We start from the raw sequence: 20,358 nt of genomic DNA, 5'->3' as shown, positions 1-20,358 counted from the left end.
ATTGCTCAGTTTGGCTGCACGGCCAGGTCTAGGAAGAGTTCTGGTTGTCCTAAACTTCTTCAATTTAAGGATTATGGAGGCCACTGTGCTCTTAGGAACCTTGAGTGCTGCAGAAATTATTTTTGCAACCTTGGCCAGATCTGTGCCTTGCCACAATTCTGTCTCTGAGCTTCTTGGGCGGTTCCTTTGACCTCGTGTTTCTCATTTGCTCTGACATGCGCTGTGAGCTGTAAGGTCTTATATAGACAGGTGTGTGCCTTTCCTAATCAAGTCCAATCAGTTTAATTAAACACAGCTGGATTCCAATGAAGGAGCAGAACCATCTCAAGGAGGATCAGAAGAAATGGACAGCATGTGAGTTAAATATGAATATATGGTCAATATTTTAGTTTTTCTTTTTTATAAATTTGCAAAAAATTCTACATTTCTGTCAAGATGGGGAGCTGAGTGTACATTAATGAGAAAGAAAATGAACTTTATTTTTCATAGCAGTCATTTTAGCAAATGACTGCAATGAAAGACTGAAAAATGTAAAGGGGTGTGAATACTTTCTGTACACATATACATATATATATATATATATGATTTTTAATACTGTGATGTGCAGCTTTTACATTTTCTACACCCCCAAATAGTGTTTTCGCACTTCAAGCTGTTAAACTTATATTTTACCAATAAACGTGTTTGTTGGTTTGTATCAAATGTAGTTGTAATGAATGAATAAGCTAACTCTGATTTATCCTAATCAATTTCCATACATAACATTACATTTTTGTTTCCCCACCTGACAGTCACAAATAAAATGAAAACAAACATTAAACAATAAAAATATCAATATTTATTCTTCAAGATAGCAAATCAAAGATAAAACCATGATCTAATATTCAATGACAAATTACACAAGAACTATACATCAGTAAAGAAGGTGTAACCCAACGACTTCCTCTGCATATGAAACAACTGTGCTTTCTTTGAAATGATCAGTATTCGGAAACTAATCCGATTCAACAATGTTGACCACCTTAGGACGTATTTGAATGTAGTAAAGTGTGATTAAGTATGAATGCAAACACATTTTTGGATTACGATGACATTAAATAAGTCAATGGATGTAGATTTTTAGTATTCAGGCACAAAATCTTCAGTCGTTGCAGAAAGTCTTTCTTAATCACTAGCGCTCATAATGTAAATGTCACTGTTCACCAACACAGAGGCTGTAAATACTAAAACTTTCTGCACTGTGCTATCAGATAAAGTCGGTATTGCTGGATATAGTGCAGTTTCACAGGGTACAACATATGGAAAAGAAAAAATACAGTTTAACAATGGTCCCGGTTTAAGATCGGCAATGGACTTCAGGTAGGTAATAACTAGGACGTAAATGGAGCTAACTGATTACTATAAACATACACATAAATACCTTGGTTAAATCACCTATATACTGTATAATGTATGTGCTTCTCTCAAGGACAAGAAACCCAGTTGTATTTGATCAGATAAAGGACAAAACAGCGGCGTGGAACCAAATTCTCACCTCATAAAATAACATCAGAACGCCAGCAATTAAAACACAACAGTACATCTAAAATGCAACATATGACTGTATTCCACAGCACTGGCTTTACAGGAAAAGAGACAAAGTGTGATTTGGGGGGAGAAAGGAGCAATAACACATTTTAATAAGATCTACAAATAAAAAGATTCATTCAGTCCCACACTTTCCATCAGTTTCACAGCACAGAGACGTCAATGTTATCTTTATGTTCTACAAAGACGAGAAATGAAAACTATCCCTACCTGACCTTAACGATACAATACTATTTATCATGCATCTCATTTATCTCCTTGACTCATGCCTTTACGCAAACACAGGGATTATAATCTGTTTGGGTCAGTTACAAACATCTATTTATTCTATTGGTATGGCTTCCTACTGGAGTTTTACTCACGGTGATACTGGAACTAATGTTACAACAAAAGCTGTGGATCTACAGTGAGGGCAGCAACTTGCATAGATCTGTGAAACAATCTCCTCTGATTGTTTTGTTTGAACTGGCTTTAATCTGAAATGAGTTGCATGTGGGAGCAGGTTGGCGTGTGTGTGGTTTATAAAGAAGATTTTCTAAATCAGGATTTCAAACTAAAAACACATGGACACTCTTTAATAATTTAAATGTGAGGCTTTCTTTTATAGGAGACCTGGACTGTGCCACACAACCATAAATTAAAAGTTTGAGTTTAGATCTTCTTCCCAATCACCACAATGAGGGTTGGTACATGTAAACAGATTGTATGTCTGAGATTGTTTAGTCCCTGGCTGTGTTCTGATATTGGACAATGGCAGGCGATGGTTGGTCTACATCTCGTGGGACATGACTTGGTGCTGAGCGGCCACTCCATTGGCCTGTGGTACCCCGAGCTGAGGCTCCGTCTGACCGTTGGCCTTTGGCTGAGCAGTAGGATGCTCTGGTGGGTGAGCCGTGAAAAGGATGTTGGATTCGTTTAACCGACGGACGCGATATGTCTCATAGTGGATGCTGCCAGTGATGTCTTTGATGTTCTGCATGTGAGTCCTGAAAGACAAGCGGAGCAGTCAGGGTTATAAATTATAATTGTCATTTTAAAAAAATGGTTGCTGTCGTAATCATATGTAAATTGTAATTGAGGTAAGATAATTAGGGTCCGAAGTGCCAGATCGGGACAAAGGAACCTATTGTAATTGATTTTGTAATTGTAATGACAAGAAAATTCTATAAAAACTGTCAATTGTAATTGAACGCAAAACTGGGGAACCCTGTTACAGTTCTACACATAAGTAGTTAAAAATTATGTTTCATATCAAGCTTTCCCACATTTTACCATTTTTAAAAAAAGGTGAAATTGAGGGGTATACAGAGGCAAAAAAGGCTCAGACGCCCACATCAAAATTATTAAAACCTATATTTTCATTGATTAGGAAGCCTAACAAGGAAACCAATAGATAAGAAAGAAATGAGATGATAGATATTTATTATTAGTGTATTTCACAGTTGATTTAGGACCCGTTATCATAAGAGATGCTAACAGAAAGCTAACACAAGAGAAAAGTTAGCTTTTATTAGGTGATTTATTTCAGGCTCAGTCATTGTGATTAATTTTAATTGAATTTTGGTAATTGAGAATGTAATTGTAATTGACTTTGAGGATAAAAAAATATTTTAATTTAATTGTAATTGGAAAAAATGCTGGTCACTATTGTAATTGAACATGGGTCATTGAAAACATAATTGGGGTCAATTATAATTGTGATGGCATAATTAATATTTAATTACAATTATTGTGTGATCATAATTATTATATGCAATTATAATACAAATCTGTTGCTGTTGTAATCATAATTGAATTGTAATTGAGTTCAGATCCTTGACTGGCATGAAAACTCTATAAAAACTGTCCATTACTATTTAATTAAACACAAACCTGTGGATCCATGTTACAGTGCTATGGTTTACACATACATAGTTAACAATTAATAAATTATGTTTCATATCAAGTTTTCCCACTACCTGTCAGTTCTCTTCAAGATCATTTGACCATTTTAAAATAAATTAAAATCTAAGGGTATACTGACAGAAAAAAGGCTCACACACACCAAAAATATTAACACAAATATTATCATGGATAAGAAAGCCTAACAAGGAAACCAAGAGAACAAATTAGATTATAGATCATATTCTTTAGCGTATTTTACAGTTGATTTAGGACATAGATCAAAACTGACCTGTTGTCATAAGACATGCCAACAGAAAGCTAACACAAGTAGAAGATTACGTTTCATGTTTTTTATTATTTATTTTTAATTAAGGGCTCATTAATTGTGATTAATTGTAATTGAGAACATAATTGTAATTGAATTTCAGGGGAAAGATAATAATTGTAATTGTAAAAAATGCTGATCACCATATGATAATTGAGTTGTAAATGAACATGGATAATTGAAAATGGAATTGTAATTTAAAAATGTGATCGACCTCAACCCTTCCTTTTTCTTACTACTAACATGAATACAGAATATTTTACATAACATTTATTTATTTTACACCTAAAGTCAGAAACAACAAATGAACAAATGTGAAAAAGCACATTTACAGCAGTGGGTTTTTTTCTTTAAAGGCACCAAATCATCTGAAGTAAACAAACCTCCTGCTGTTTGATTGGATTATTTCAGCGATTTTTATTTTTCTATCAAGGTTCCTCACTTCATTGCAGGACATTTAATGATCAGAAAAAACCTTATTTATCCCCGAGGGGTAATTAGAAACGCAAAGAGCGGCATATTAAAAAATAAATAAGAATTAAAGCAGCACTAATAATAATAAATATACACACAAGCAGAAAACAAGGCGGTTATAAGGTAAACTGAATAACAAGGTGCAATTGAATGATTAGGTGCCAAGTGCTTATGCTAAAGTTAAGTTGAAAATATTAAAATAAAAATAATAATAATGAATAAAATAAAATAATAAGTATATATACATATGTAAACAGATTTTTATTTATTTATTATTATTTTTTAGGACAGTGGCAGCTGCCAGATACTCTAAGAAGTGGTGAAAAGGAGTTTGATTATTCTAACCCTTTAGTGTTCATTTATCTTTAAAGCCTTTTAAACCCACAGGGCTGTAATGAAGACTTACCTGATAAGCAGATCCCTCAGGTAAGCAAACTCACAGTGTCCAATGTTCTCCACTGCAAAGAGAGAAAATAAAAAGGTTAAAAGTGAAAGACAAAATGCTTAAATAAAATGTTCAGAGAGACAAATATCAAACATTTCCCCCACATTGCCTGAGGGTTCAGCTTGTCTGCTATTTCTTAAATGTCCACAAGGTGTCAATGTTGCTCTAATCAAAATTTCCCCAAGGTCAGATTAACACACTTTCTCCCACACTGAGGTAATTTAATACAATTCATTTTCTTTGTGCAGTGGGATCGGAGAATTTAAGCACGGCATCTTAAACTCCCCATGACAAGCTGCTTCCTCCTCCAGTGGGGCGGACCGACGCATGTTTGAATTACACATTATGTCAAAAGGTGAAAATGAAATAATGCAGGGCGTTATTTATGTAAAGCTTTGAAATCCAAAGCAGGAAATTAAATTATCTTTGAAAGGAGAGAAGTTAAATAAGTGCTGAGTCTGTGAGCGCTGATTAGTGGCAACAAAGGAAAACGCTTTTAACTTGTAAAGAGCTTCACTGCATAAGTGTACTTTTAACTGCTGGGGTGGCATTGAAGCGTCCTTATGTAAATCTGACTGTAGTTTTAGACTTTTCCTCTAAAACACAAACTGATTTTTCACTGTTCTCGTAATGTACATAGATTTAACGGCTGGTTTCTCCTCTGATTGATCATTTCCTGTCCAATTCCTTGCATGCCTTACTTCCAAATTATTCATATTTAATTCCATCCATTTATAAAACGAATAAAATTGCCAGACACAGTTGACTACTTCCTGACCCTAAAATTGCCCATTAAGGTTTTCCCCTGAATAATACAATAGCTATTCAACTGCCTTTAATTACCTTTTGGCCAGAAAATCAGGCTAAAAAAAAGTCAGGAAACCATCCAATCTGGCAACAATGTCCTTACCCTTGTTTCTAAACTCTCAAAAAGTCAGAGTGAATAAGTTCATGTAAATAACTACATTAATAAGACACTGTGTTTAAAAGGTGGCCTGACAGGATGACAGTGTTCAGGCTCCTTTACAAGGCTCTACTTTTGTCCTTTCATGGCCTGCTCATCTAGACGTCTTCTCACTTTTTGTTTTAAGGACATTGGCCTGCTTACGCACAAAAAAATGTAAACTGCATCACAGTGTATGTATGTTTTGTGTCTCAAACAAAGCCGACAGTCCGTTTAAATCACTTCACACTTTGTATTTAAAGAGTAACTAAACCGCAAAACCACTTTTTTCTGCTGAATACAAATGTATTTGGGTATGAAGTGGTGCTGTTGACTGATCCTGGTCCAACTCCACATTTTAGTCAAAGTATTTCAATTTGGCATATTTAGTTGTAAAATGTCAGAGTTACTGCCCTCTATGGGTGGAAAACCCGGCTATTATGATAGATTTTTGCTATTTGTTGAGAACAAGATCATGTGACATTTTGGAACCATCTTGCATTGCAAACAAGTACCATTAGCCCCACCTTTTTATAAACAAGTTCAGATGAACTATGGCCGGGCCCGCAGAACATCTCTGCGCCGACTAGCACGTACAACGTTCCCGAGAATTCAGTCAAATAACTCGGTTCCACCGAGTAAAACAAATCAAATTGTGCAACGTAAAATCTTAATCTATGTCGAATTGCCTTTGAAACAATGTATCACACAATTATGTTCCGATGAATTTATAAATTATCGGAAAAGGGAAGTGGGCCCTCGAGCCAATCGTGAAATTATGCTAGGCATAATCTTAATCTACGGTGAACTACCTTTGAAACGATATATCACACGACTATGTTCCGATGAATTTAGAAATTACCGGAAAAGGGAAGTGGGCCATCAGGCCCCATGCGTCTCATATTCATTCAAAGACTGCTCATACCAAACTGCATTCCGATCTAACATGAACTATATACCAAATTTCAGCCCGATCCATTCACAAATAACAGAGGAGTAGCGATTTTAACTAGTGTACACAAGAAGAAGAACTAGAAGAAGAAAACAAGAACAACGTGAGTGGCGTTTGGGTCCGGTAGCCCAGCCAAAAAACTAAATAATTCAATTGATTTTATTGCATAATTGTGACCATCGCCAGCCCTTCCTAAGGAAGGGTAAGGAACACTTTATTAAAGGGAGGATATTAAAAGAGAGGGAAGTGTTACAACAAGGTGACGGGGAAGGGAACAGGGAAGAGGAAGTCAGGGTAGGAAATGCAAGGGATGGGTAAGAGATGACTGTTTCATGGTGAGAGTGAGCTGTGACGTTATAGTTGTGCTTATTGTGTTGTGTAATCAGTTCAGTCAATCTGGTGACAAGTGTGGAGAAAATGAAGCGGGTGACACAGCATCCAGTTTAAGTATAATGGTGGTGGCTGTGACCAGAGGGAAGGAGTGAGTGGTAATACCTAAGACTGGCATTTGGAATCAACATGTCTAAGATTAAGCCCAGTACAAGTTTATCCCACAGCCCAAGGCATACCAGTGCATCCATGACCATTGTTTGTGCAAGATCCCAGGCGCCACTCCGGGCCCGAAGATCGGCCAGGCCGGCAGCAGTAATGAGTAGCTAGTTAACATAGCATAGATTGTTCATTGGAGATTTTATAGCAGGGGTGTCCAATTCCGGTCCTCGAGGGCCACTATCCAGCATGTTTTAGATGTTTCCCTCTTCCAACACACCTGATTCAAATGATTAGGATCGTTATCAGGCTTCTGCAGAGCTGGATGAGGAGTTGATCATTTGACTCAGGTGTGTTGAAAGAGGGAAACATCTAAAACATGCTGGATAGTGGCCCTCGAGGACCGGAATTGGACACCCCTGTTTTATAGTATAAACTGGGCGTGTCTTAACTTCTCCATGAGCCCGCCTATAATCAAGGCATTTTGGGAATTTCCCTCCTAGTGGCAGGTCAGGAGAAAGCAGGGATTTAGTTACTCTTTAAACAACAGACGTTGAAGCTCAATTGCCAGATGTTGAACATACAATAACAGACCAGTTTGCGTGTCTTTTTGGTGCACAGATGGACAACATAACATGGTTTTTGAGTAAAAAGATAAACATTTTTGTAAGGAAATGGTTGCCTGTTGTCCCTAGCAGCTTAATTTCAATGTGGCTGCTCTTTCATTAAAAAGGAAGAATGAACACAAAACTCTAAATGATGCTTCTTGTTCTGCAGTCCATTTGTTAGATACCTACCTTCTATTGTTCCCCATTTTGTCTTCCTTCCAAGAATCCTCTTGCCGTTCACCTGGTACTCCTGGTCGCTGCCTACAACCGCAAATGGGATCATCTCCTGTTGAGCGCACACAGAAATATCCAATGGTTGAGTGGTTTTGTAAATTGGAATAATGGCATTTTATTGCAAAACGTGTAACGTTAAGACACAGAGGAAAGATAGAAAAATGAATGTACCCTGATTTTGTCATTAATCATCCTGTCGTCTGAATCCTCGTCAAATTCTTTCTGAGGGTAAACGTCAATCCCATTGGCTCGCAGCTCTTCCCTGATCTTCACAGACAAACAAACCAAAAAAAGGAAATTAACACAAAATATTTTACAACAGATAAAATACACTCTTATGTCACTTTGCTTCTTTATAGCAGGATAAACACTAGTGCACAGTGTATTCTACATCCCAGGGTCTGTGGGGCATGTGATTCCACCTCCATTAGTGGCCCATAAACCCACATCTGTTGTGGACTCAGACGCCCAGGGCTTCTGTACGGCTCTTGTTGTGACATAACTGAGAAAATTTATAAAAATTTCCTGGAAAATCTTGTCTGAATAAAGGAAACCTCAACCGAAAAATGAATCTCGCTGAAACTATTACATGGTAGTCAAGCGAAACTTCAAAGGAACCATCAAAGGCGATCAGCCGAACTCCTCTGACAAAGACTGGCAGTTCACAGTCAAAACATGTCTGGAGATAAACATTTCCTGAAAAACCTTGTCTGAATAAACAAAACCTAAACTTATCATACTGTTCAAAAAGAACACAAAATGAATCTCGCTACAACTACCTTTGTACGATGATGGGGAATAGCTAACATACTGCACTGAGTCGTGCTCTGAAAATCATCTAACACTGACAGAGAATCCACGGAGACCTTTTAAAAGCTACGGAGGCAGACAAACCAAGATAAGAAGTTGAAGGTTGTGAGGTTACGGTTGAGGATTATCTCTGTCTGTCTTGTAAGAATGTGACAGGTTAATCCTCCAAGTCAGTGTGCTAAAGCATAGACCTGCAGTGCTGCTGTTGAGTTTCAATACAAATTATCACATGGGAAGGGTTAATATTCCATTTTATGGTGGATAACATTTTTCATATTAAAAACAAGGCAATATCTTCAGTAACCCTTCAAGATCTGAGCAACCTTGCTTCTGGCAAAAAAAGTGTAATGTGAAATAAAGAGGAAAGAAAGGTACAAAGCTGACTGATTAACACACTGTACAGTATATGCTTTTGATCATGCACTACTTTGGTTTGATGAGAACTATTTCAAAAGAAAAGGAACTAGAAAAGTGTTGTAAATGGTGACAAATCTACCAGTCTAATTGTTCTAATCCATCCAAAAACATGAGGATGATAACATTTGTGTTGATGGAAAGTGTAAAGAGGTCATACACAGTTACAGTTACTACAAAAAATAAAGAATTAAACACAGAAATAACATCTCATAATAATGAATATTGGACAACAATTGAGATGATGATGATATATTTGGCTTGCACTAGGAACGGTTTCACATTAGGGAATATTAACCTTTAGAGTCGTGGCTTTGAAAAACTTTACTGAGAAAAAACAGTATTTAAATGCTGAAGACTGAGTAAGACTTTCAGAAATGTGTAATATTCTCACAACTTCAGGGTAATAACAACCAACAGAGAAGTGAAGATTAACATGCAGTTTTTATTAGCAGGGTTCACTACACAGTGGTTAATGTATTGTGTGAGAAATACAAGAATAAAAGTATTAAGTATGGGATATGCCTGATGTCAGGACACAGAAACCTCCTCCACAAACACACTCAGGTGACAGCCAAACATTATCATTGTCTTTAGTGTATAAAATGGAGAATGTAAGCAAAGTGCGACTCACTGTCTGTTTGAAGTGGTCCCTCTCCTCCAGGGTGAGGGTGTCGGCCTTGGCAATGACGGGGACGATGTTGACCACTTTACTGAGACGCCTCATGAACTCCAAGTCCAGGGGACGCAGGCTGACATAGTCAAAAACAAACAAACAAACAAAAATGAAAGACTGTGCTGTACACATTTATGGCTGTCAGGATATGTCATGTTTTGATTAATTGATAATGGTTTGTTCTCGGCTGTAATCCAACATATACAATGCAATACAAAGAATAAACATTAACTTTAATGACCAAAAATAGAATGAGTTAAAGCAGTAACTGATTATCAAACAGCAACATATAAAAAAACATTAGAAACTCAATAACAGCACTATTCATCAGCTTATCAACTTGTGTTTCAATAGGTACAAAATATTTCATTTTTTAAAGAATATTTGAACATAGATAGTGAACTGATTGATTTAAAGTGATCCTTGAGATCATTCCAAACTTTAACACCATAAACAGAAACATCTTTTAACATTTGTTCTAAATTTACTTTGTTCAAAAATATGAACCCCTCTTAAACTATACTTTCCTTCTCTTTGTTTGAAAAGTGATATAATACCCAAAGGAAGGCTTTTATTTCTTACTCTGAATAACATGTCTTAATCTTTTAACTTTAATAAATCCATAAGTTTTATTGTTTTAGATTTTTTAAACAGTTTGTTAGTAGTGATGTCTTTTGTAATTTGATTAATGAATCTATGTTTTACATGTATTACCCCAGCTTTCTGAGCAATAGGCCAGGTAAGGCAATATAATAGATGAATAAAGCAATATTCAAATTAATGTTGTTAAATTTAATCAAACCACGAGTCAACGGAATCTACTTTTCTGTACTGTTAATAAATCAAAAGCTCTTTAATAAATGATCAAATATAATCTTTGTCGTTATTCTTTAATTTCTCTATTATTATTTGAGTGAAAAAACTGGTTTTCTAGTTTGAAGATGTAATGACAAAGAGCAGCCAATAGAGGGCAGTCCTGGTCTACACAGTTATGATATAATGTGATTCAGTCAAAAGGCCTAAACAAGGGGTCACCAACACAGTGCCCGCAGGCACCAGGTCGCCCGCATGGACCATGTGAGGGGCTAAAATCTGATTTACTTTCCAGGATTCAAACTCAAAAAGATAAATACAGAAAAAAAAAAAAAAAAAAAAAAAAAAAAAAAAAAGATAAATACAGAAAAAAAGTAGTTAGTACTTTGTAGAGTTAAATACTGCTGATAAAGTTTTAATATTAAATTAACCATCTTTAAATGTTTATTTTCACTGAAACATTGTGACACATTAAGTGTTGCAGATCTGAAGTATGGTCAGTGTCATATATAATATGATTTATATAAGATGTAATTTAAAACACAAGGTGGATTTTTGTAATTGTTACATTTTACAAATGTTCCATGATTTACGATTGGTTAAAAGTTGTTTGTTAGTAGCTAGTAAAAAAAAAAATAAACTACAATTTTCTATTAAATGTAATGAAAATGAAAAAAAAATGCATAAATTAAAAGAAATAAAGTTTCAAGTTGAAACTTAAACATTTCCTACCTTTTTAAGTTTCTGCTAGTTTTCTTTCATTATCTTACCCTCTAAAGTGAAATTGCGAACGTGTCGTATATTAGAAGTGCTTTTCTTACTGGAAGCCCTTCAGGCTATACAGTACAGTACATTTCTCCAGTACCTCACAGTTACAGAAATAACAGAAATGTAACCTTTCATGGTCACTGAAACCCATTTATTTAAAGCTGGTATAGAAGCGACTAAATATAGGCCCTGTGATTGTTGTCAGAATCTGGTGCAGGCGTGAAAAACACCTGCACTGATCCAAGCATTGATGAAGAAATGTGGTTTAAATCCAAAGAGTGATGTGCGTGAACACACTTGCTTGTGTTTGCTTATTTTGGTTCATTGCAAAACCATACCGCCAGCTATTGGCCGGGCATGTAAAGTACATCGTTTTCTATGCTTCCTGTGGTCTCATGTAAATGGTAATTGTTTTGAAAACGTTGCCGTGCGAATGCGGAAGTTTTGGTGAAACAAAAACGTAAACAGAAGCAAAACGTTGTCGTGTGAACAGGGCCAAAAGCTAAACTCCTCTCATTCATTTATCAAAGAGCTGTTTTGTTGTTGATTCACACTAAGTTTTTTGCTTCCTGCTGCCTGTGGTTGTTCCTCCAGACAGAAATGCTTCACACCGCCTGCTCTACTCTCCAATTAGCGTCAGCCAATCACTGCCAGTCTGGTAAAAAGGCCCAGAGGGCAGCAGCAGTTAAAGGTCTGCCTTGTTTTTCACAACAACTGACACACATGTCACCGTCTAACTAGGACAAAACACTGGTCAGCATGAGGGGCGTCGAGCAAAAGGGAGAGACAGCATCCCAAAGGTAAAGAACAGTTATGAATGATGCAGAGGAAGTGATGCGTCAAATACTCGGGAGACAAATGTCATGTGAAATATAAATGGAGAAATGAAGGATTGTAGCACATCAAAGAGAAGAGGATAAAGCCGCAGGCAAGAAGATACAAAACAGGCATGCGTGCTGCATCACATGCATGACTGGGCGTACAAGCACACTTTCATGTTAACGCATGCACCCTTTCACAGGGACCTATGGAGAACAAATACATGTAAAATGAACATTGTAGCGTTGCAGTCACACACCGATATGCAGTTGTGTGTGTACAAATTCTAACATAGCTGTAAAATCTGAGGTTAAATGAAATATGGAGAAGGCATCCAAGCATGCAGCAAACACCACTAGTTCACTTCCTAATAGACCAGAAACTGTGGCTGACTTGATGAGAATCACAGTGCAGACTTCCTTGTTTTCCAAGAAGACATTTAAGAGGCATGCAACAAGACTGGCGAGGAGGAAGAGAGTGAATCTGCAATTATCAGAAACAGCAGCTGATGTATGGGCTCTGCTCCACCGAGCACGGCTCCACTGATCAAACCACAGACAACTTTCAAGCAAATTACGTGCAAATTGCCTCTGGCTTAAAAAACCCAACAGTTTACAGTGGTTCAAACAAAACTGCATATCATCTATAATTGAAAATTACAGGAGCACAGACTGGCATAACATTCTGGCAGGTCACATTACAGAGGCGTTTTATAACTTTTGACATGATGAATATGTTTAGTGATGCACAAGCAATGAATACTTCTTCCTTTATTGGCCGATTCCTTGCTTTTAGGTTTTACACAAAAAAAAAAATCTAAAAACTTATGGAAAATAATCTAAAAATTTGATTTCAATGATTTAATTTTGAACACTATGAAAAACTAGAGAAATAATTCAACTGAAACAAATTAAACAAGAGCAGTCAGAGAGTGCAAACCTCCGCCAAGCGCCAAATCTGATCTTTGCCAGATATTGGCAGTTATCTGGATCAATGATCCTGATCATTGTACCATGATCATTCACATTTTAAATGCTTGGAAGAAATTTCTATCCTCATGAATCATGACACAGTAGGTGCAAATGTATGAGCACAAAATTGCAATGAAATGTGGAATCACCAACCCTACATCACAGTCAAATTTCATGAAGATCAGTCAATTGTGAACAGAGATATGAACTTTATGAATTTTGCTATTGATGAAGGATAGTGATATATTTTTTATTTTTTAGCTGGAATCAATATAATGATGCAGTTCCCCATCAAAACTGTAATTGAATCTTCCAATGACGCAAGGTCTATCTTTGGTAAAAATAAATAAATTAAAAAAAAAAAGGTCAAAAGGCATCAAGTACTTTTTAACGTAATCCTTCTGAAAGGAAAACAAACAAATAAAAAAATACCTAGCTATTGTGAAATAATTTGCGGAGGTGGTAAGAAAAATAACTAAAGCTCTTTTGGCCTTTATATTTCCTGTGCTTGCATCGACCACCTTAAAGTTAACAAAGTTAGGAAATAAATTTGATCTGAATTCTATCTTGTATCGATCTCATCTTGTTCAAAGTCAATAGACGCCAAAGCTCATGACATTGGGACACATCCTACACAGGCTGTCAGTCCATCCTTTGGATCGTGTGAGTAAACCAGTGGAAAAACTCCACACGTGCCAGAACCAGAAGCGAACACATGGGATTCCACCTCAGAGGCAGCCAATTAAAGGTCCTTTAGTTTAAGAGGAAAAATACAGTGTAGGATTAGTACTACAGTACACCAGTCCACAACAGTGACCATGACAGATGTTTCCCTGTTCTCCTCTCATATGATGGCTGCTTCAAAATAAAAGCTTCAGTTTCACTTTTTCACAATTTCTTGGAAAAGCACATATGTCTTCTCTCTAGTTGTCACTCCACTTTAAGCAAAAACAAAAGTGATGAACACAAAACTGTCTAACAAGAGAGGAAGACAAAAGCACATCTGGAGCATCATCACCGTCGGATGAACGGAGTTAGCGTGCTCACTGGTGCGCGCACATGCACGCCTACAAACATGTGGCGCCACGAGCAGATGATGATGAGAGGGTCTGTCAAACCGTCCGTCATTCCTCACTCATAGAAACAACTTCTGAGTGGAGAACTGTTAAGTCAGTGGGAAAGGGAGATATAAAGCATGAGTGAAAGGCTCTGCCACTGTGATCAAAGACCAGTGATAAACAGTGAATGTTTAGCGTGCGTACACATAGATGCTAATCGAGGGAGAAAAAAGGTGTCAAAATTTTCTTCCAACACAAAACTATGATAGCAGTCCTGACTCCAGCTTTGTTACAGCATCTTTTGTGCTGATGACCAAAACATATGAATATATTAATGTGCTTTTATAGAATGTGTTTCCTTAACTAACACAGATTTTCCAGGATTCTAATTGAGGAAGTATAGCTTTAGTCTATGAATTATAACATAGTGTGACTTGTAGAGATATTAGTCAGGTATGAACCCAGCAGGTCTCAATAGGTCTATAGACACAGGTCAGATAGTTGAGATTACGACTCCCTCGCAGTATTGAACGCCGTACTTCCGGTTCCTGTTCATGGCGTCACTGTGTCGTTTGTTTGGGTTTAAAAAAGGTCATTATTAAAACATTTTTGTGCTGGGATGCTCTGGGGCATTTATTATCTATTTGCTAAAAGTCCAGCAAACATTGGTGCAAACTTTATTTATCAATTTATCATGCACATGTCCCATACAATTAAAGCAGGGGAATCGCACACGCAATTTTACTTTGACCCCACAAATATACCCCTTTATAAGACTACAGAGTATTAATGGGAGAAGGATGGAGTTTCACATGTGGTCATGAGAAAGAAAAACTACAATAGTGCTTGGTTAAAACGCTGTGGACAGAGTGAGGGTCAGTGGAGACTCCCTGAGGGAGCGGAGTCATCTGTGGAGCTGTGGGAGAGAAAGTCAAAGTGGGCCACTTAGTCACACACGAGTGTCTCTTCATCAGTGGATCTCACCAGTGGCCGGTAGGAGGGATGAAGTATATGCAGCAGTGCACCCTGGAATCGGGGATCCTTTTCTTGCGATTGATGTTGATTTCCTCCTGCAGGTAGGCTTCATACTGGTCATTAATAAACTTCATGATGGGCTGCCAGCTGAAGAGGAAACATCAAAAATGCATTAAAACACAATCATAATTAAATTGTAATTCAGTTTAGATAATTGGAATTGCCATGAAAATTCTAATACAACAATTGTCAATTATAATTCAAAGCAAAACCATGTTACAGTTCTACACGTATGTAGTTAATTATTAAAATATGTTTCATATCAAGCTTTCCCACATTTTACCAAATTAAAACAATAAATCCCGGAGTATACTGACACAAAAAAGGCTCAGACGCTCGCACCAAAAATATTAAAACCTATATTTTCATTGATTAGGAAGCCTAACAAGGTAACCCACAAATAGGAAAGAAATTTAGATAAAGAATATTTGTTTTTAGTGTATTTTACAGCTGATTTAGGACCCGTTATCATTAGAGATGCTAACAGAAAGCTAACACAAGAGGAAGGTTAACTTTTATTAGGTTATTTGTTTCAGGCTCAGTAAAAAATGCTGGTCACTGTAATCGTGATTGAACTGAAATTGAACATGGGAAATTGAAATCGTATTTATAACTGAAAACTGTGATTGACCCCAACCCTGAAACATATTTAGAGTACATTAGTGGAACTGTACATTTTCACAACCAGAAAATCAGTTCAAAGACTTGAAAAGACAAGTACAGTGGAGCTTTTTTTTTTTTAATGAAAACCAGTAGCTGCACAAATGTATTTCAGAGAGTGGTTTTAATAACGCTCACCAGTTCTCATTGTTGATTTGATCCCCAAAGCCAGGAGTGTCGATAACCGTCAGCTTCATGCGAACTCCTTTTTCCTCAATGTCTGGTGGAGGAAAAAACAGTCAAAACCAAGGGACATAATGTACAGGCACATATATATAATATCACACTTGACAAAGAAATATTATTTTGACAACAAACCCACCGTGACTGATAGACTTGATCTCAATGGTCTTTGGGATCCTCTCCTCTGGGTCGGGCAGAACCGACTTACGGCTCACTTTGGACTTGAATAATGTGTTCATCAAAGTCGACTTCCCCAGACCACTTTGCCCTGTTTAAAAACAAATCACAAATGAAGCTTGTGTTTAAATAATCTTAATGTTGTAATCATCGATGGCCGTGGCCTGGCTGAACCGTCCTTTTCCCACTGTAAACTAAGACGGACCATATGAAATGTGCATGACATCATCCCCAATGCATGTCCAGTATTGAGTGTGTGTGAGAGGATTTTAATGCACCAGAGACTGCAGGACAGCTGCAGGATCAGATGAGCCACCTGTGAAGGCTAACAGGATAAATGCATGTTGAGACCACCTACATGGAGACACACTATAGAAATCAGGGGTCCCAACAGACCAGGCTGTTTCACATTATAGGGCCTCAAAAAGGGCTCTTGGGTTCCTTTTTTGTTTTTTAAATAGGGTTTCATTTTGAATATTCGAGAAACAAAAAGCAACTTTCTGCCTCGACACATCTGCAAGCGTGACAAATCTAAGCAAGATAGGAAAGAACTTGTTTTCAAAAAGCTGTTTGCACCCGTATCTATAGGACACAGCAGGCCACTAGGCTTATTCCACTTAAAAACAGCTACGTGGTAAGAAAACTGCAGTAAATCCTCCATCAGTGGTTTGAATCCCCATGAGCCTTGACTAAATACTCCCAGCAAAAATGGTTGACTAAAGTGACATCAAATATAATTTGACAAAGTGTTGCAGGATGTTGAGGCGACACTGGGACTGTGTGGTTTTCTTATTTCCCCCCCTTACTGTTTACAGGACTCATTGTCGGAAGAACCCATGCTACTATTAAAGTGGTTGCTTCCAAACCCTGGAACAAGGATTACCAATGTCTGGGTTGGGCCCTTAGAAGAGATCATGAATTTAAAGGATGCCTTAAGGATTTGCTCTGTTATTACTTTCTTTGATCATTAGAGTCAAGGATGTTTGTGAAGCATTTAGGAAAACACTTAAAAATGTTTGACTAGGGAAAGCATAATGCCAAACTGTTAAACCTCTTAAGCCCCAGCCACTTTTCTTCGAAAATCACATACTCTTAACAAATAACGTTCTTCTAAGCTTCTACATGACCGTACATGGCTAATTTTTGTTCAGATTCAAGTAGGACCCTTAGTGGTAACAGATGATGTGAAATTTGGGAAAAATATGATACTGAGTGACATTAAACCATGTTTTAAATAAAGATCTAAATCTGTAGTCTGCTCAAAAAAACCTAGAGATTTACATTAAATATAAAGCCAAATCTCAATAGGGAAGGCTACAAAAGCAGAAATAATCATCACTAATCATTGCTGACTTTTTCCGCTGTGTATTTTCTGATTTTGTGAAACTGTTTTGGTACGTAACATACCCGACCTGTAAATCAGTGGACTCAGTTTGGCCTGTAGTTTCACATAGGCTGTTGTTATAGAGCTCTGTGTTTATTTTGTGAAGCATTGGACTAGAAAAAGTTTGAGTTTGCGGAGTTGTTGACTTTTCCCTCTTTGAACATAATGGCCTGGTGTGTGTGCTATGGTCTTTTGTTCTGAATGTAGGTTGGCTACAGTTTTAGCCAAGTTTTTATAATTACGGAGAGGTATAGAATGTGTGATTTAATTTATTCTTTACAACATTTAGACCCGTAGGCTTGAGTCCCCCCCCGCGGGCAGGTCCGGTGGGGCTGAAGAGGATATATATTATTTAGCATTTTGGAAAACATTAGGTAAACACCATGTCAAGTAGAATTATTTCATTTTAACAATGTAATCATTTAAGAAATAGGATAATTCATCTCCTGTCTGATCGAAAGTGTGAAACTTTAGCTACCTGCCCTACCCTCTCGGACACCAAAGGCGACATTTTCTACCGTTCTCACATGCAAGCTCCTCCACACACACCTGAAGCTGCTACAATCTTATCCCCTCAAACATACAATGACATTTTCTTTTTCTCTCTTTCTCACCAACTCACTGGGACACCTTGGCTAAAGTCAGCCTGCTCGGGGAAAAGATTAGGCAAAACCATGGTCTGAATGCCACGCTGCCACAAGGGAGAGTGCCAAGGCAGTTGTAACCTTTAACATTCCGACGAGTCATTTGAATGACCTTACATTTGGTGGATAAAACTTATTCAAAAAGTCAAAATATTCACAATGTTTTTGATGCATTTTACATTTCTGTCTATTTTTACCATAATAATCTAAATTAGGTTTTTCATATTAATGACGGACACACATTCATCAACAATAATGGGATACAAATGTAAACTGTAGTATTTTAAAACATCACATGTAAAAATTCAGTTCAGACAGTATCCAATAAAACGGGTCATTTTTTTCTAAATTTAATACAGCAAAAGTATGTGGCATGTCAATGCAGGTTTCACAGTGAAAACAAATCCTGAGTAGCACTAAAGCACCAAAGTTCCCTGTAGCCATCTGGAATCACCTCATCCAATATTTGGTTCATTACGACTTTTGATATCGTAATAATTTATCAAATGGGCGCTCTTAAGTGCAAAGTAGGACACAGTGCTAAACTGCATATCATTGTGCTGCACTCATCACATTTACCCTGGAGGTAGAAAAGCACAGCAAGCAGATGTATGTCAGTGGGACGTGGAAACGTGAAGAAGCTGGGATACATGTGTGCAAAATGTTTGTTCACCCCCAAAAGAAAACAAGACATGTTAGACACGTACATTTCTCCACTGCAGGATCAATAAAGATACTCTACTCTACATTGATTAAACCACAAATGATGGGTTGCAATGATTATTTTACAAATTGTACAAACTACTGGTTGATAGTCAGAAAGGCATTAGCATGTTTTTGTCACAGTGGGCAATTTGCAGTAAACACCTGACGTGTTTGATTGGAAACCTACGTTTGAGTATCTTATCAAATAGATCGATAATTTCTCTTTAAGATGAATAAAGTAACAGAAAAATTGTTCTCGGCTTTGTCTGCACATGCTGTCAAAAGTGAACACTACATGTAGTGCAATCCTTTCAGGACAACAATGCATGTTTTGTTATCGCAATTAAATAAATGCATTTATTTTATTGCATAATTGTGACCATCATCAGCCCTCCCTAAAGAAGGGTAAAAAGAACTTTATTAAAAGGAGAATATAAAAAGAGAGGGCAGTGTTACACCTAGGTGAGTGGTAAGGGAACAGGGAAGAGAGAGTCAGGGTAGGAAAATGGGAAGGGTGAGGCAACTACTTTAAGGTGAGAGTGAAATGTGGTGTTACAGTTCTGCATATTGTGGCTGTGAACAGAGGGAAGGAGTGAATGGTTATACCTAAAACTGTTTTTTGGGATCAATGTATCTAAGGTTAAGCCCAATACAAGCTTATCCCACAGCCCAAGGCATGCCAGTACATCCACGACCAATGTGTGTGAAGGAGTACCCAGGCAGTAGATAGGGTTAGGGGACTTGCTCATCATCCCACACTAGATTCAAACCAGTGACCCTACAGTTACAGTCCTGCTTCCTTAACCACTAGGTCATCACTGCCATTTTACAACAAATCCTAAAATCATAATTACACTTTAACTTTGTAACAATAACAGTGTCTATCAATAAGGGCTGGGTTTGTTGTGCCAGGAGATGCCTCACTGGAGGTGTGTAGACATGCCATCAGAGCTGTGTGTACAGAACACGGCCCTGCAGGGCACGACAGCTGAGTTTCTGAGCAGTCTACAAGGATTCCCAATGTGCCAGTTGGACTAAAAACAGGGAACAAAATGTACCTTTAAAATTAAATTTCAACTTGATATACACAAACTTTGCAGGTCAAAAAAGACATTCCGACATTTGTTTCCCTGAAAGTAAATCTCATTGTATAAACACAGCTACATTCATTTTAAATGGCTAGTTTCTGCTTTAATTTCTATCCCACCTTTCTCCATGCCATTCTCCATCATCCTATATTCCTACCTGTTATCCCCCACCTTCCTTTTAATATTAAAACCCTTTAAACCTGCTTTCAGAT

The 20,358-nt window shown here is 37.3% G+C and overlaps 1 protein-coding gene across 6 annotated transcripts in view; it reads right to left on the bottom strand.

The window, feature by feature from the left end:
* Positions 1–815: 815 nt before the first annotated feature.
* Positions 816–20,358, bottom strand: part of septin9b (septin 9b) — a 77,288-nt gene continuing 57,745 nt past the window's right edge. For all 6 annotated transcript variants that reach the window (XM_028475450.1, XM_028475366.1, XM_028475331.1 and 3 more), the window contains 8 exons: positions 16,288–16,416; positions 16,104–16,185; positions 15,255–15,392; positions 9,800–9,917; positions 8,113–8,208; positions 7,897–7,993; positions 4,677–4,728; positions 816–2,573 (listed from right to left, as the gene is read on the bottom strand). In XM_028475450.1, the coding sequence (XP_028331251.1) occupies positions 2,357–2,573; positions 4,677–4,728; positions 7,897–7,993; positions 8,113–8,208; positions 9,800–9,917; positions 15,255–15,392; positions 16,104–16,185; positions 16,288–16,416 (929 nt within the window). In that variant the 3' untranslated portion in view covers positions 816–2,356. The remainder of the gene's footprint in view (positions 2,574–4,676; positions 4,729–7,896; positions 7,994–8,112; positions 8,209–9,799; positions 9,918–15,254; positions 15,393–16,103; positions 16,186–16,287; positions 16,417–20,358) is intronic.

The sequence above is a fragment of the Gouania willdenowi genome, chromosome 1, assembly GCF_900634775.1.
Source record: "Gouania willdenowi chromosome 1, fGouWil2.1, whole genome shotgun sequence".
In the NCBI taxonomy this organism is placed as follows: Eukaryota; Metazoa; Chordata; class Actinopteri; order Blenniiformes; family Gobiesocidae; genus Gouania; species Gouania willdenowi.
The sequence above is the reverse complement of the archived record's forward strand: the minus strand, read 5'-3'. Positions and strand labels throughout refer to the sequence as shown.